This window comes from Nipponia nippon, unplaced genomic scaffold (genome assembly GCF_047370975.1).
Source record: "Nipponia nippon isolate SJK-2023a ecotype South Korea unplaced genomic scaffold, ASM4737097v1 scaffold_18, whole genome shotgun sequence".
Classification (NCBI taxonomy): domain Eukaryota; kingdom Metazoa; phylum Chordata; class Aves; order Pelecaniformes; family Threskiornithidae; genus Nipponia; species Nipponia nippon.
This window is the reverse complement of record NW_028262334.1, coordinates 7293416-7309710: the sequence shown is the minus strand read 5'-3', so window position 1 is coordinate 7309710 and position 16295 is coordinate 7293416. Positions and strand designations below refer to the sequence as shown.

General features: G+C 47.8%; 1 protein-coding gene across 7 annotated transcripts in view; it reads right to left on the bottom strand.

Annotated features, from left to right (window-relative positions):
• ULK1 (unc-51 like autophagy activating kinase 1) overlaps positions 1-8130 on the bottom strand; it is an 82896-nt gene extending 74766 nt beyond the window's left edge. For 2 of the 7 annotated variants that reach the window (XM_087754265.1, XM_087754262.1), the window contains exons 1-4: positions 7694-8130; positions 7340-7537; positions 6424-6516; positions 6293-6334 (exon numbers count right to left, since the gene is read on the bottom strand). In XM_087754265.1, the coding sequence (XP_087610391.1) occupies positions 6293-6334; positions 6424-6516; positions 7340-7537; positions 7694-7747 (387 nt within the window). In that variant the 5' untranslated portion in view covers positions 7748-8130. Of the gene's footprint in view, positions 1-6292; positions 6335-6423; positions 6517-6973; positions 7140-7339; positions 7538-7693 lie in introns of those variants that run through there. The other 5 variants (XM_087754261.1, XM_087754264.1, XM_087754266.1 and 2 more) reach the window with 5 other exon arrangements.
• Positions 8131-16295: the final 8165 nt, after the last annotated feature.

Sequence of the window (16295 nt, the reverse complement as noted above, 5' to 3'; positions counted from 1 at the left end):
ATGAACATGAGTAACAGGAAAAAGAAACCAAACAACAACAAGCAAAAAAAGTACATACTTATTTTGAAAACAACACCAAACCAAACTCATTCTCTCCTTGACATTGCAGATCAAAGACCACCACCTCTGCTGACCACCCCTGTGCTCAGCTTCTCATTTTATCTGGCTGCGTGCCACGTGATGAAGGCAGTCTGCCTCATGGAAGAGACACGTCCAACTCCAGAGGATGAGAGCTTCTCCAAGAGCTTCCCCAAAACAAACCAGAGCCATCCAGCTCAGATTCCTACCACCAACACCAACTCTATGTTTGCCGTTTGCTAGCTTGCCTGTTGTGCAAAAGCTTTTTAGTTGGTATCCACAGGTGGGAAGGCAGGGGTGCAGGAAAGGGAGAGGAAAAAGGAAGACACAAAGTGAACTGTATCCTCAATTCTTTACACATGCTTCAGCATTAAGGTGAGCTTTTGAAACACAGAGTTTTATTACAGTTTCACAGTTTAGTGTCAAGTCCAGTCCAGCCACAAAATTAAACCTTTTAATTGGACTTTGGTCTGGACCTATAAATATTTTAAAGAAATTCAAACAGTGGTTCTCCATCTGAATTCAATCCCACCCAGCCGCTGATTAGGAGGCACTTCTTCCCATCCATCTTCCAAATCTCCACTGCCTTGCTTTGCCCACTCCAACCAAATCCATTCAATCATCACAAAGATTTAAACGGTGGAAATTTTCATAATAGAAACACTGATGGAGCTTCATGAAGAGCAGCACGAATAGCACCTCAGCCGTTACCAGAGCTTTGCTGTCAAACTGTGAAGACAACAGCCTACCAGTTTCCGATTACTCCTGGGAAACATTCCTTAATCTGTCATTATAGTCTGAGTAATGCTACCTTCCACAGGAGCTTTAGAAGCTATTAACTTCTACGTCGCTGGCTCTTCCATGACATCTTAATCATGTGAGAGGAACACAGGTATGTGCTTTACACACAGGATGAGTAAAACAGTGATCATAACTTCAGAAATGCAACAAGACCACTCCCTCTAAAAAAAGCCCATGACTCCTCTAAGGTCTATATTTAGTGGTCAACATTTGCTAGACGTTTCTGTGACCTGCACAGTGGGGTGCCCAGCTAGCAAAGCCAGCGTAAAACAAATGTTCAAGATTATAAAACCCTCCGCTCTCCGTAAACATAGCCATTTTGGTCCACTAAACTCTCAAGCCTCATCCTACAAAACTACTGGCAGACGATGGTTGGATTTTCCGTCCTTTTCCCCTTCTAGCTCTAAATTAAGCCAGATCCAATCTTCAGTAACAGAGCGATTCCCTTCAACAGATGCGAGGATGCTGACAGAGCAGGATAGCAGACACCCCATTCTTGTCTGCAGTGCAAACAGAAGGAGGATTGCTTGGCAGTTCAGAGAAGCCTGCACTTTACACCCACTCACCAGGAAATCTGCCAGCTTTGCTCAGGGATGGAATTAAAACAGGATTTAACCAGGCAGGCAGCCTGACCTCAGGAGGGTGATCTCCCAGACACAGAGTGTCTCCTTAGTCATTCCAAGTGTCACAGCGGAGCCCTGTCTCCTGAGCCGGGGCACCTGAACAGCAGTGCCCGAGGAACAGAAGATCCTGCATTAGGTGGCACGGCAAAGAGGTGACACTGCAGCAGCACTGATTCATCCCACGTCGTGCTCATCAGTGAAGCGCTGCAGCAGAAGCAAGCGGTGCTGGAGGGCATGCCGAAAGGACACTGCCGTGCACGGAGCTCCAGAGGTCCCGGGGGACAGCAGGAGGCACGTACACAAGGTGTGGGCTAGCAGCTAAAGGCTCCATATCCAAAAAGGGTGATGGTGCAGACAGCACAACAGAACCTCACAGCCCAACAGCCCTGATCCTGTTGGTCACGAGGACTTTCTATACAGCAACACCAGAAGAAGCCTATTATTACTTGGCTCTCAAGACCAGCCCAGGGTGACTGATCATTCAGCCGAGAAGTGTTTGTTCTGCCACCCATTCCTTAATCCATGTGCGCAAGAAAAACTGCACTGCAAGGACTCCGTGTTCTTTGTCTCCAGGAACTCCAGGTGATTCAGTCACCCCAGCAGAAATATTTTTGATGAGTCTGTACTGCACGAGTGAGTTAAGCGTTACTCTCAGCTCATCCCGAGCGGGTGAGTACAATAAACCAGCTTGACACAAAATTATGGAAAGCAGACCCTCAGGTAACCTAGGCTAAACCAGAAACTCAGCAGCGCAGGGCCCTGCGTGACATGCAGCATGCACAAAACAGCTATGTTTCTACAACCAGTCCATCCCACCTGTGCAAAAATTAGAAAAAAACCCAAAACCAACACACCACCACCCAATACCCACACAAGCAGAGTCATAGCTAGGCTGCTTTAAGAAGTGAGCTCAGATCATAGCACAGAACAAGGGAAAACGTGCCAGTAAAATAATCCTTCTTCCTATTTCATGCAGGAAAACGCTTTCTAATATCCAAAGCATGATTCATGTCCAGGAACAGCAGATTTTCTGCCCTAGCACCAACACAGCCACATGCAAGATCTTCAGTTGACACGTATTCAACCAACCTCCCTGGGGCAGCTGGCACAGCACAGGGAAGAAAACATACCCAGGACCTCCAACTGCCCCAGAGATCTTGGTTACATGCAAGAACCTACTTCTTACTAGTGCTGGAAGAAGCTGTCTAGCGCACAGTGCTCCCAGCATCTGGTACGTTCAAGAGTTACCTTCCTACCACTGAATCCCCTTAGCTAATCAAGTGGTCTCTGATCACAGATTTAGATTCAATGTCCTGAGTCATAAAAGAAACGAAAGCAAGTCCCGTACACCAGACCACACGCTGCTAAGCTTTCAGCGTCAACATGTGTGAAGAGTTGAGCTGATCCTCAGAGTTCTGGAAATCCATTTGCTAAGAAACCTCATTTCCAGACCAAGTCCTCATGCGGTAGAAACCATCATTTGTATCCTCGTTGTCACTAGTTTCCACCTTAAGGAACAAGAGCTCATTTGGCTGTCTTTAAAAAGAGTAAGACAACCTCTGGTCTCCAGATGTCTCTCTAGACTGCTGTACTCCCCTCGACGGCTGCAGTCTGGACACCCCAATTCCAGCCCCTCTGCAATCCAGCTGCAGAGTCGGGCAGGGATCGCTCAGTAGCGGCTAACGCACCCTGCATAGGGAGGAATCCGGTTTTCACTTTATACCAAACATCTCCTCTGCCTAGGAAAGATCTCCACCACAACTCCCTACAGACACGCAACAGACAGCACTTTTAGAAACACAATACAATATGATTTATCCTCTTTTTGAGCAAGGGTTCTCGCATTAGGCTCCTAGACTATTAGTGGGAGCACCTCTCACTAATACATGAGCACATAATAATGGGAATATGCATATTTCATTTCGTGAGCCGTTCTCATGTAATGATGCTGCTCTTAGGACTCCAGTAAGGGGATCTATAAAAGTCCAGACACTGAACTTTTATGCATTAAACATTCACCGGTATCATTTATTCCTAGGAAGCTTCTTATTTTGTCATTATTTATGAACCAGTATCACAAAGATCTATGACACGAAGGAACACAGCAATTTTCCTGGATTTGAGGATAAAACAAGTGTGCCAGGGTAAGAGCTTCTGTCAATATTAAGTATCAGCACTGCAAGTGTCTGTCTGGGACAAATCTGGCATTACATCAAAAATCTTTGAGTTGTATGAGGCCTGGTTAGCATTAGCTTTTAACCAGGAAAACGCAAACGAAAGCATCATTGGGTGTAATCACTTGCTTACAGCTGCTGTGGTTTTGGCAACCATTTCCTTGTGTGTAAGGAACACACGAGTAAAAGCTAAAGTCAGTGTCGACAGGAGGTGCAGAGGAAGGGACAACACAAAATGCAACAACAGACAAAGCGACAGGGCAACACGAAGATTCACAGGAAATATTTTTTCCTTTTTGCTCTATGATGTTGTAATACAAGAATAACCCTCCTCAGTTTTAGAAACCCCAAAAGTCATGGCTCCATTAGCTGCAACTATGACATTTTCAAGGGTAAATATATATGCAGCTATGAATGAAGCAACCAATCTTGTATCAGAGGAACAACGTGAGTAGTAAGTAGTCTTTTCCACAAAGTAAGGAAAGGTGGGCAGAAGCCAGCCTTCCACAGAACTGCACTTTTATCTTTGCAGATCATTTACTCTCATACAACTCCTAAGCAGACACAGAGCAAGGCCAAACACTCAGACACATTACACACAGAACGTAGGCAGTCAGACCACATCAGACTGTGTCTGATGACCGATCACCTTACACCAGGGGAGACTCCACACCAATGCCACCTAAGCCATCTCATTTTGTCCAAGAAATCAAATTACCCAGGTCATACAAGGAGTCTCTGACAAAGCTGGTAACTAAACATATACCTGGGCATGCCTTGAGCCCAGGACCATTCTCAAGGTCTTGTTTTGTGGTATCTTACACAGCTTCTTGCTAATATCTCACCAGGCTACACTGCTACACACAGAATTTAAAGCTCATTTGCCATCACATAAGGAGAAAAATGCATTGCTGCAGTTCTAACAGTGACGAAATCACTCCTTTTGCAGGAAATGTCTTTGAGCTGCTTCCTACCCAGCAGTTATTTGAAGCAGGGCAAGGAACAGAACATAACATGAACAAAGGTTTTGAAAGAGCTGCAGTAAGCAAATCCAGCAGCATAATGCTTCATACAAATGCAAACTATAGAGGAAGCACAGAAGAAGGCACTCACTCCCTCAACTGAAAAGTCAGTAAGTAAACTTAAAAGGTAGAGAGGAGAACAAAAAAAACACGAGACCTAATGCCCCAAGCAGCCTGTGCCAAGGAAATTTCCCCAGCTCTCTGAGCTGCTCTGCAGCATGCAGCAGGCCAAAGGCGGTCACTGCTTTGCAAGACCAGCCTGCAAATGATCTTGCTTGAACGGTGGTTCAGGAGCAACGCACAGCCAGCCTCTCACTCAAAGGATATTTCCAAGAAGCAATCCCGTTCCCAGCAGCCCTGCCTCCCTCCCAGAGCAGCCCGAAATCCCCCACATCCACCTCTCTCCAGAACAACGCCAGGCATTAAACGCTTTCCAAGGACCTGGCCCCTTGGAGCACCTCGCCATAACCCCCTACCCCGGCAGAGAGGGATGCGGTGGGTGACACAGCCCCGGGGGGCCGGGGTGACACAGGCAGACTACAGCACCCAGAAGGCATTGCAAATAGGCTGTACCAACCGGCTGGGACTCGTGTTTGGGGTGACGCAGAGCCCACCGGAGCCAATCCACGGGAGGAGGAGGAATGTCAACAAACACGGCGGCCTGCGGGACATGTGATATCAGGGACAGGGCAGGCAGCTCCAGATAAGCCACCCCAGGGCCACCCGGGGGGTCCGGCGGTCACGCAGCCGTCACTTGCAAATATCAGACCTTGGGGTGGCACAGGCTGCACCCACAGCCCGCACGCCAGCCCCGCCATCCAGAAGCAGAAGGGTTCCATTTTAGGCTTTTAGATCCCGCAGCGTTTTTTAAAAAAGCATCACAAATGTCAGCGAAAACTCGCCCCATAACGCAGCAGGATTTTTTAAACTAAAAATTCAAGGAAAAAAAAAAAAAAACATCATTGGATAACTTGGGTTTCAGAGCAGATCGGTTTTAGCCCCTTATATTAGATCTTCAGAGCTGACTTTGAGGGAAAAAGCAACTGCGGGAAACCACAATAATCTAAAAACATCTAGTGCAATTTTTAACGCTTAGCGACTGCCACAGGGACAACAGAAAAATGCAAATGAAAATCCTCTGGAACTGAAGACAATCATATGCTACAATGTCACACTCACACTATTTTTACATTGCTTAGGAAAAAGGAATTTTCTTAGGGAGTATATCCAGACCAGAGAAGGAAAATAAAAGGTAGGCATGCCAAGAATAACTACTGTAATTTTATTTCTAACATTCTGAGAACTTACGAGCTTCCAACACAGACATATTCATCACACACTGCATAACATCCTGGGAGCAGGAGCTCCCGCCTCAACTCCCAACTGCATCAGAGTTCTTCGGTCCAGACAACAATTAATACATGATCTGCTCAGCTGTGTTTGTTTATCTCTCCCTAACTTATCAGGACACTTCCCTCCACCCCCTCCGAGAATACACATTTGATTACAAACATCTGTTAATAACTGAAATTCCACAAACTCCATTCAACCTCTCCCAAATCCAGAATGCTTTGCCATAATTGAATGTATTTACCTGGAAGTCATACAAGGCAACGATGTTTTCGTGTTTCAATTCCTAGAAGAAGTAAAACAAACACCATAAGCTAGGGGCAACAAAAGACATACAGAACAAAGACTGAAGAAAACAAGTCAGTCTACTTTTACCTTAAGTATTTTTATTTCCTTGCCCAGCAGAGTTTGAGATTTTGCAAGGTTCTTCTTGTTAATGCATTTCACAGCTACTTCCAGCTCAGGTTTCTGAAAGAGTGAATATGTAATTCAATAATAAATGTAAATTTCACCATTAATTTACATTAGGATAAGCAGCCTCTTAACAGATTACAAATACTACTGAAAGAAGTGTCTTGCAGCACCGGTAAAGGCCTCTCACTTTATATCCTAATGCCTATCCCTCACTTGTTCAGACTTGCCCCTTCCCAAATTATGCTTGTCAGCCCAAGGAGAAAAGCCCAAGGTTTGGGTTTTTGTTACTACTTTATACGATGATTATCCTCTTATTTAATCACTAGAAATAAACGCACCGTGGGAGCCATGGCTTATCCCAAGCCCTAATGATGGAAAATCCACTGCTGGATTGGTTTCCTTTTATTTACCAGTGAGCGATTTCCCCTCCTCTTGGAAAAATTAAGTGGAGAAAGACAAAACTTCAGACACACAAAAAAAAACAAAAACAAAGCAAGAGCCATCTACACACTTCACAGACGGCGTGCGGGGATTTTTGTTCGCTTGATTTCAAGGTGAGGGCCAGTTTTGGCGAGCAGGACGCCTCTGCGGACCCCTCAGCCCCGCTCCGGCCAGCCCCAAGGTGAAGCCACCTGCCCGGGTCCTGCTGGGGCGCACCCTTGCCTCCCAAATAAACTCTAGAATAACAATAATAAATAATAATAAACACGTCTACCATCACCAGAGCTGCCCCAGAGCCCGGGGCTGATGCCCAGGCTAAGAATAGCCGCCGCAGCCCAGCAGGGACGGGGCGACCGGGACGCGGTGCCCATCTCGGCCCAGACCAATAAATAAATAAATAAGCGGGGTGGGGGGAAGAAAATAAGAGATAGTTCACCTCTTTGTGCCTGCCTTTGAAGACGACGGCGAAGGCTCCGTGCCCGATCAGGTCTTTCCTGCTGAACTCAAACTTTCCCACCGTCTCCATGGCGCTGCGCCGGGGGGTCCCCGGGGCCGGCGGGGAGACTGCGGCCGGGAGGGCTTCAGAGCTGCAAAGGGACGGGGAGGAGGAGGATGGCGGTGATGAAGGAGCTCCCTTTAAAGAAAATTAAACCTCTCCCAATCCAGAAACGACGGGGCACCCCAACCACCGCCCCCCCAGGAGCGTTCAGGCGCCGGGGAGTCGCTGACGGGGGGAAGCCTCTCTCCTGTCAGCCCCCCGGCAGCTCAGCGCCGGGCTCCTCTCTCCCACCTCGCCCTCGTCCATGGGCTGCCTCTTCCTGCAGAGCGGCCGGGAGCTGGTCATTGTTAGAGGCCGGGGAGAAGTTGGCTCCTCAGCAGCGGGCCTTCCCCATCTCCTCCTCAGGACGGACCGGCGCGGCTCCTGCGGCGGCCGCTTCAGGCGGGGCTCCCCATGCCGAGCCCCGGCCCTCCCCGCCTCGCAGGCGCGGCTTCGCCGAGAGTCCACCTTAAGCGCGATCCACCTTAACGCCCAGTCCACCTTACGGGAGCGGTCCACCTTAAGCGCCAGTCCACCTTAAGGGCCGCCTGCGCCCCTCGACTGCCTGCAGACGGCGGGGCCGGGGTCACCCCGAGGGTCCCGCCGCCCGCTCAGCCCAGACAAAGCTCCGCGGAGCGCGGCGCGGACGGGGGGAGAGTGCCGGCCCCGGCGGCCGCGGCGCAAGCGCGGTGCGCGGCAGTGGGGGAGGCAGGCGCGGAGGCGGCGGCGGCGGCGGCCACCTGAGGCGGAGGGGCCGAGCCCGGCGCATTTAAAGGCGCCGCCCGCGGGTGGCCCTGAGTCAGCGGCGCGGCACGGTCCCTCGTGGCCCCCCGCACCGCCGGCCGCCGCTCCTGTCAGCCCCCCCCCCCGCCCCGAGCCTTTGAGGAACGCTCCCAACAACTAAATAAACGGGCCCGTTTGGGTCAGTTTTTAAAAATTCACCACAAGATCCGTGACAGGGCCCGGGTGAGACCTGAGGGGCACAGGTGGCCCCAGTCCCACCACCTGCAGCGCCCCTTCTTCTCCCACAGCGGGGCCTGTCTCCTTCACACGCTCTGGCCCTTCTCCGCAGGCCGAGTGCTGGGGGCCCATGGCCGCTCCCTCCCCTGCCCCGTCCTCCGCTCCGCTGAGGGGAGCAACCCAGGCCTCCAGCACACGCTGAGGGGCGACGGAGGGTGCCTCCATCAAGCTCTCCTCTGAGAACCCTTGCTGGACGCCCTGCTCCGGAGCTCACCGTCAGAAACCTCCGCTCGGCCATCCTCGGTCTCTCGCTGCGCAGTACCCCACCAGCTTCGCCCTGGTTGTTCCCTCCGTTGCAGGAACCCCTCACACGTTTGGCCCATCCCCTGCTCCAGGCTGCCCAAACCCGCTCCCGCCAGCTGGGGTGGTATCTGGACCACTTGCACGCTCACTCCATTTTGTCTGCATCCTTATCAAAATACCCAAAGCCGAACATCATATTCCAGCAGCAGAGAAAATAACACGCCTCATGGGCAGCACCTCTGCTCACACGTTCCAGTCGAAGGTTTGCTTTTTACACAATTCGGCAGTATCAACTCGTATGTCGACCTGTATCGGCACTGCAACACCAAACACGCGCTGCCCTCACGATGCCGGCGGCTCTGCAGATAGGTGATGGGTGCTCGGTATTGTGACGCTGAGCATCTGCACTTATTGCTGTTTTCAGCAAAAATTCGGAACAAGCAGCACCTCGCAGCATCAGGCCTTGCTTTCTACACAAAAGCAGTGGCTGACCGATAACGACGTCTGGCCTGTGGTCCATTGCCCTTGGTTGCTAGATAACTCACATTCAGGCACCATCCTGCGCTTACAATTTTGGTGGAAAAATGACAGCATATCCCAAACGCTGATATAAAAGTCTCAGTGCCTGACCGGTGGTAATTTGCATCTCAAATCCCAGCAGTTATTTAGTGCTTAGTGAGAACTGTAGAAGTGATAAGGGTATTCTTCAGTGGGAATTTGATAACAAGGTCTGTCGAAGTAACCTTTAAACCAAAGCAAGGCTAGAGTACATTTGTGATTTCAGCACAAATTAATTATAAAATTACTTTTTAAAAAAATACAATATACTTAGCTACTTGTTTTTGTTCTCACTGCCAGGCCTGTGCTGTCCACGAGTTCTACAATTTCAGGCTTTTGTCAATGATCACAAGAGGTTAATTCAGAAATTAACACGGCAACCGGTAAAAATGGCAAACATCATCAAACTTGCAAAAAAAAAAAAAAAAAAATCAAGGTACTTGGCAAATGACAGACACAGGAATTTATTTTACCGGTTGTTAAAAGCCGCTGTCTCTAATGCAGAACACAACAGTTGCAGAAGTTTAAGGCAGGAAGTGAAGAAAATGTTTTGAAACCTCGGAGATGCTCGCTAGGCAGGCACAATCGTGTACCCCCCTTCGCTGGAAAACAGCCAGGGCACCATGGTTAGCAAGCAAGGACCGCGGTAAAACCTCTGGTGACCACAGGTGTTTGTGCCTTTACTCTCCTGGCACATCAAAGACACGCAGTCCTAGCGCAGGGCGAAGGAGGAAGGCGGTATGAATGCTGTTCAATGAGAGGCCAAAATATCACAGTGGTGAATGTTCTTTGTTCTGTACTGCCTGTGCTTATTTGTTCCTTCACGTGCTGATGGTGGTGGGAAAAAAAAAGTTTAACTTAAAGTGGTTTTGATTAAACGTGGGTTCTAAGGTAGCTTTCTGCAAGCAGCTACGTACAGAGCAGGGCGGTAAAGTCAGGCTCATCTCTATTGACATTTTATTTTTATTCTAAGCAAACCGGGCTTGTTTTTAAACAGACTCACTGGGTAGCTTTCTAGTGAATAAGCGGAACTTCAGAGTAACATAAGAATTGTGAAGGTACTCAGAGGTCTCTACAAGGATGAGGACCAAGTTGTACTGGATGCCATGCGCACACATGAGGCACGTCACTTTCTCTGAACTGACAGTTTAACATTTGTGGCAGTTAAATGTCTCTCAAATGTGTCTTCCAAAAATAGGCTAGTGGAAAGATTTCAAACTTCTACAGAGATTTAAAAACTTACCCAAGGACAACTAATAAATGTAATGCCGCTTGACAGCAAATAGAGTTTCGAGAAATTTGGAGTGCAGTCTGCAGACACATGGTATTAGCAAAACATTTGTTCGTTTTGGAACAAAGGCGGCTGAAAAGCTTTTTAATTAAAAGTAGGATTCCTCAAATTTTTTTTTTCTGTGGTTTGCTGATTAAATACTTATGCTCTATCAATTGTTCCCTGATGTCCAGAATTCAGTGAGAGTATGTTTAGGCCAGCATCCAACGCATGCAAATTCTGTTCTCCTCCCACAGCCTCCCCTTTGCTAATGATGAAAGTACTACCACCAGCACGTATTCAACTACTTCTGCAGATGGAGGCATTAATCTTTGAGGGGACAGAGTATATAGTTCAATTTACTAATGCAAAACACGAGGGGGGGAAGATCTACTGCTGTGATTTACAATGGGTAAAGAAAAATGTAAGCATACACCCAACTGTGGGAAGCCTTTGAATATTTTATTGAAATTCTTTTTTTAATTTAATGCAACTTTATTCTTTTTTCTAATTCACACGTGAAGGAAAGCAACAGACAACTGATATCCTGATGACTCAGATGATCCTCTTTTCCAATACCATGTTTTAATCAGTAGTCATAAATGTGGGTGTTTCTACCTACGGGAATCCAAGAGTGCCCTCCTTACCTCTGGGCTGCAGCGGTACGGTGTAATTGTCTCTGACACCACCTCTGTGCTGTGGAATTGGCTGAAGCTACAGAAGTATGAGGGGATTACGCAAGAACAAGCAAACTCAGAATAAAGATTTAGAATAAAGATTTCCATCTAGGGCTAAATTGTTCTCATCATAGTCCAGCCTTTGGAATAAATTGTGTCTGTACCTAGCCAGTAGCTCAAGGTGTGACTGAAGCTCATGTAGGTACAACTACACTAGTTTTAAACAAGTTAACTCTTTTACCGGTAACCTGGAGCAACACAGACTTAATTTTGGACTGCAAAGCCTAACTTAGAAGCTGGGTGAATGCTACGGAGACCTGGTGTGTACTCAGCTGCTTGCTGTTGTGTGTACTTTGCTGTAGGTACCAGAGCTTCCGTGAACACTTACATGAGACTTCAGTCCCATCCTGACATACCCACAGAACAAGATGCATCCATTTGACTACGTCTTCCAGGACAAGTGACATTTTACATTTGCTCCTGTATAGCAAAGACCTGCATTCACATACCCCAGAGAACCTGTGCCAGATGTGTGACGTATTTCTTGTTGCTGTTCTAGACAGTTCTGGCTACCACAAGCATCCTCTGTGGGCCAGACAGCCATCTTTCCCCAAATCCTAATGTTTTTGCTTTTCTAGTTCAGCAACTCCATCCCAGCATTCCCCACACTGTCCCACGAGAGACCAGAAGCCTCACAGCAGCCACCCACGGAGCTGAAGCACTGTATCTGGAAGGCGTGGGGAATCCCTGGCCAGATGCTATCACAAATAACAAGTGCTTTCCCTCACGCTGTATCTCTGGGAAATCGGAGTTCTGCTCAATGCAGAGGGAACCTCCAAGGTACTCCCGTGTAACATTTTTATTACTGCAATCGCCTCACAGACAGATGCACTAAGGGTCAGGAAAACAAATCCGTGTTTCTGGAGGAAGGGAAATGCCGAGCTATGAGGCTTGGGCACATGAGCAAGATGTGACTGCACAAGTTATGGGCCTGTTAACTGGCCACACCTCCTCTTTGCATGAAATGAAAGCTTAAGCCTGGAGATGAGCTTTAACATGAGCTGTAGCGCAGTCATAGGCATATACAGAGGTAGTGCTGCTGCGGGGCAATTCATTTTCCTCACAGAAATGGGTGCTTGAAGCTTATTCTGAGAATTTCATAGCCAAAAAAGATGGACAGAGTAGCACAAGAGGAATGATCCGGTATGGCTTAGTTTCAGAGTACATCTGGATGAAAAGCAGACACTTTATTCATGCGGATTCAAAATCCGATTCAAGTTCAGACATGGTAAAACAGTTAAACATCCGCTTTCCACAAACATCCTAATAGCTGAGCGTAATCGCCAGTATCTGGGCAGAGCCAACACTAACCTGAATGCTGGAATTTTTGCCAGATTCATCAGGAAGGAGGGAAGGAACTGAATATGCACTGCTTGGCTGAAAACCAGTTTGGTGGAAGAAATATGTGGAAGGTCCACAAATATCTGGAAATGGTGAAAGTAAATATTAGCCTAGCGTTAATGGAATAGAAGGCAAGCTACAGCTGAATTTAATGAAAAATTAAAATGACATTTTTTAATCGTAGCCATTTCAGATGTCTGTTAGTACATTAGGTTCTGGCTCGCTTACAGTAAGGATAAGACACAGACTACAGTAGAATTGCACCAGTCACACCAGGATAAGTGAGTTTTGAACACAGCCACGTTGTGTTGCATTCCTGGAGAGGCTGAATGAGTAGATTAATTTGGAGCCCTGAAAACAGCTGTAAATTTACAGCAGCGGTGTAAGTTATGTCGAGAGTATTTGTTCATACCTCACCAGGGTTCTGCAGAAACAATGCTCCAACTCTGCTAAAACGCTTTTATCTTAGAAAGGGAGTGATCCCCCACTCGCGACATCAGCCCTTGATCGGTGAAACTAGAGGCACGAAATGAAGTGACAGAGTTTACAACCTGCTCCCTACCTTTCACAGCCAACTGCTCCCCCCATCACCCGAACAGCTGAATCGAAGACATTTAGGTGACATCTAAACATGGACTAACACAGCTGGAAAGACTAGATGTTTGAACTAGCAGAGCATCGAGGTTATTCAAATACCAGTTGCTTGAGCAGTATGGCACATAGCATCACGCACCGGAGAGGAAGAATTGCTTTCCATGCACTTCCATAGCCCTGTCCTATTACATTCTGGATTTATTTACGCTGTGGGCCCCTTTATTGATTAATACTGTTGAGAGATTTAACTAGCCACTCAATTATCCTGGCAGGCCAGGTCTGAGATGTTTTATTACCCCCCGCCCCACACACATACACCAGCTCACTGAACAGATTTTATGAATTATTGGAGGCGGCGTTTTAATGTACTCAGCAAGGTGCTCTGGCAAGGGGCTTCCTAGGTTCCCCTTGCATTTTAATATCGGATGCATTTCAGCTACTGGCAGAGGGCTCTGGGCACTGAAGGCTGTATGCAGTGTTCAAATCTGTTAGTGCTCACATCAAGGACCATTACCTAACCTGCCTGTCAAGCAGCTGATTATATTAAAATGAGGTTTGCCAATAAATAAGACAGACTCTGCAAATCCTCCACCCAGAGCAGTCTGTTTTCAGGCTAATTGGAAGCTATTTCTTGTCAGGACACTGCTTGCCCATAAATCAGCAGGTATCATCGTGCGGTTCCTTACATGACCTCGTCTCCGTCCTGGATGAGAACAGACCCACCCTCAGCCTCTCTCTGCATCTGCACGCACAGTTTGGTCTGTGCCATCCATAGGCCCCTCACATCAGTCCTGGGGAAGCCAAGGTATGTTGGGAGGGGACACAGGCCACTCTTCAGCCAGCACCCTGGTCCTCTGCTCACTCAAGTCACCAGGATCCTCTGCAGCAGCTCCAACAGGCTTCAGCACTAGCCCTTGCTTTGGGGACCGCTGTGTTAAAAATAACCGCTCACCTCATATGGGGAGGAGGAGCAGGAGTGTCACATCCCTTATCTTTTGCATCTATGGAGTCATACGTTTAGGAAGCCAGAAGAAGGTTGTTCAGCCTGGGCTTCGCTCCAGATAGGGCAGGGCCAACGTGGGGTGAGGAGGGGGCGATTCACACAGGGGAAACCTCCAGGTTTAAGGACCACCTCCTTCTGCAGGAGAGAGCTGAAAACCATGGCCAGAGAGAACCTCTTGGCTCAAGAATGTCTTTCCACAGCAGTCCAAGTGGACAGAGAAGTCACATTTATCACCTCAGCTGTCTTAGACCTTCTCAAAAGCAGCCTTAAGACAAAAATCACCTATGAAAGCTAAAATATTAGGAGCCAGCAGTGACTTCCCAGAGAAGCCTGTATCTGTCCTTTTATGAATCAGAGGCCTCCTTGTTTTTCCTGCTCCAAAACCTGCCCATCTGAGAGCAGGTTTAACACCCTTTCCCTGCTGGCTTACAGCAAAAAGCCACAGAAGTGTGCAGGCTTATAGAAACAGTCACCTCTTGCTCTCAGTCATGAGCCTGGGAAGTCCAAGACCTGCAACAGCTTAAAAATGGGCTTTTTTTGGCAGCTGGGCTCTCTCTGGGGTTTGGTGGATCAGCACCGCTGCCCCTGGGGAGGGGAGGCATGGCCAGGAGCACCCCGCGCCTGGGACCAGCTCACTCGGGATGGCTGACTGCTTCCAGCAAGCTTCCAGCTTCACCTTGGGAAGGGACTGTTAATGAAACTTTCCTCTTTATGACTAACTGGCTTGGAGGTGTCTATGTTTTCAAGTAGACCAGGAGCGTGTACAATTTCAGGTAGGCATTGGTCCAGCCTAGGCCTTACTCATCCCATGTAAAGCCAGAGCAGAAACGATAGCTTCCTTCATTTACAGACATAGGTAAATAACAGCTGTAAGAGTGAGGAATATCGACAGGCAATAGGACAAGACATAACGAGCTTCAGCAGCAATGAAGGAGATCTCTCCCCCTGCTGATGGGTTCAGGAGGGGAGCAAGCTGCCCGGGCAGCAGAGCACAGTCTCTGCTGGAGCCTTTCTGGGACAGGTTGGGCAAACGTCTGGCAGGAACAACACAGGCAAGGTCAAACCGTGGCCTTGGACGAGCAAGCAACGTCATGCCCAGCTCTCTCCCCCTTTGTGATTTGCCTTCAGCATTCTGGTTTGGGCAGAGGCTGAGAGTTTTTTCCCTAAAAGCCCAAGATGAGCAGTTACTCCTAACTCAGACCTTGGAAGTTATCAGCCTAGTCGCACTCCTACAGATACAAAGAAAGAGCACTTGGGGAAAAAAAACCTTCTTCCTCTGGATCTGTTATCAGCCAGCTTTTTCAACTGACAAGGACAGGCTGCCTTGCAGAAATGTAAAATTTGGCACAGATGCAGCCTGCCGTGAGTTTGGACACTGCTGTTCGCAGCAGCAGGCAGCTGGGATCTGCACCCACGTTGCAGCTCCCCAAAGCAATGATCCCTCAGCCCTGCACGTTTCTAGGAAACCAGAGGGACAATTCTTCAGCACGGAAGCCTGAAGCAACGAGTGATGGGGAAGAAATGTTTTCAGTGGAGCATCAGAAAAGTTTCTTTAATGTTTAGTGCATTCAAACTAATTTTATTAATTAAAAAAAAAAAAATCACTGATCTGCTAAGATGTCACCCATATCTGTACCCCAGCACTTATTGCCCCACAGCAAAGAGGAAGATCTAAGGGCAAGGAGATAATGAAATTAAAAAAAAAAAAATCAGGTTAAAATAACTCTTATTTCTTTCCCTCTTTTTTGCACATCTGAGCTCTCTGCTCCATGAATTCACATAGCAATTGCCCAGAAATGCAGTTTAGCTGAAGCATTTGACTGGGACTGAAGGTATCTAGCTGCTGACTTCTGCCTGGCAAAGCAGAGGTGCATTTCCAAGAGGTATTTAGGTACTTAACTCCCCTAGATTGCTGTCTTTTCCTTTCCCTCATCTGTGTAAATGGTAAGGTCTTTGAAGACCTAATTTCTCATCGTTATTTCTGTACTACTTTGATTTTGGTAGCGACTGTAATGCAGTAATGATTACGTCCAATTAAAGATCAGAAACGTACACATCTCGGCATTTGTCATTTGCCCTTTGTCCAAT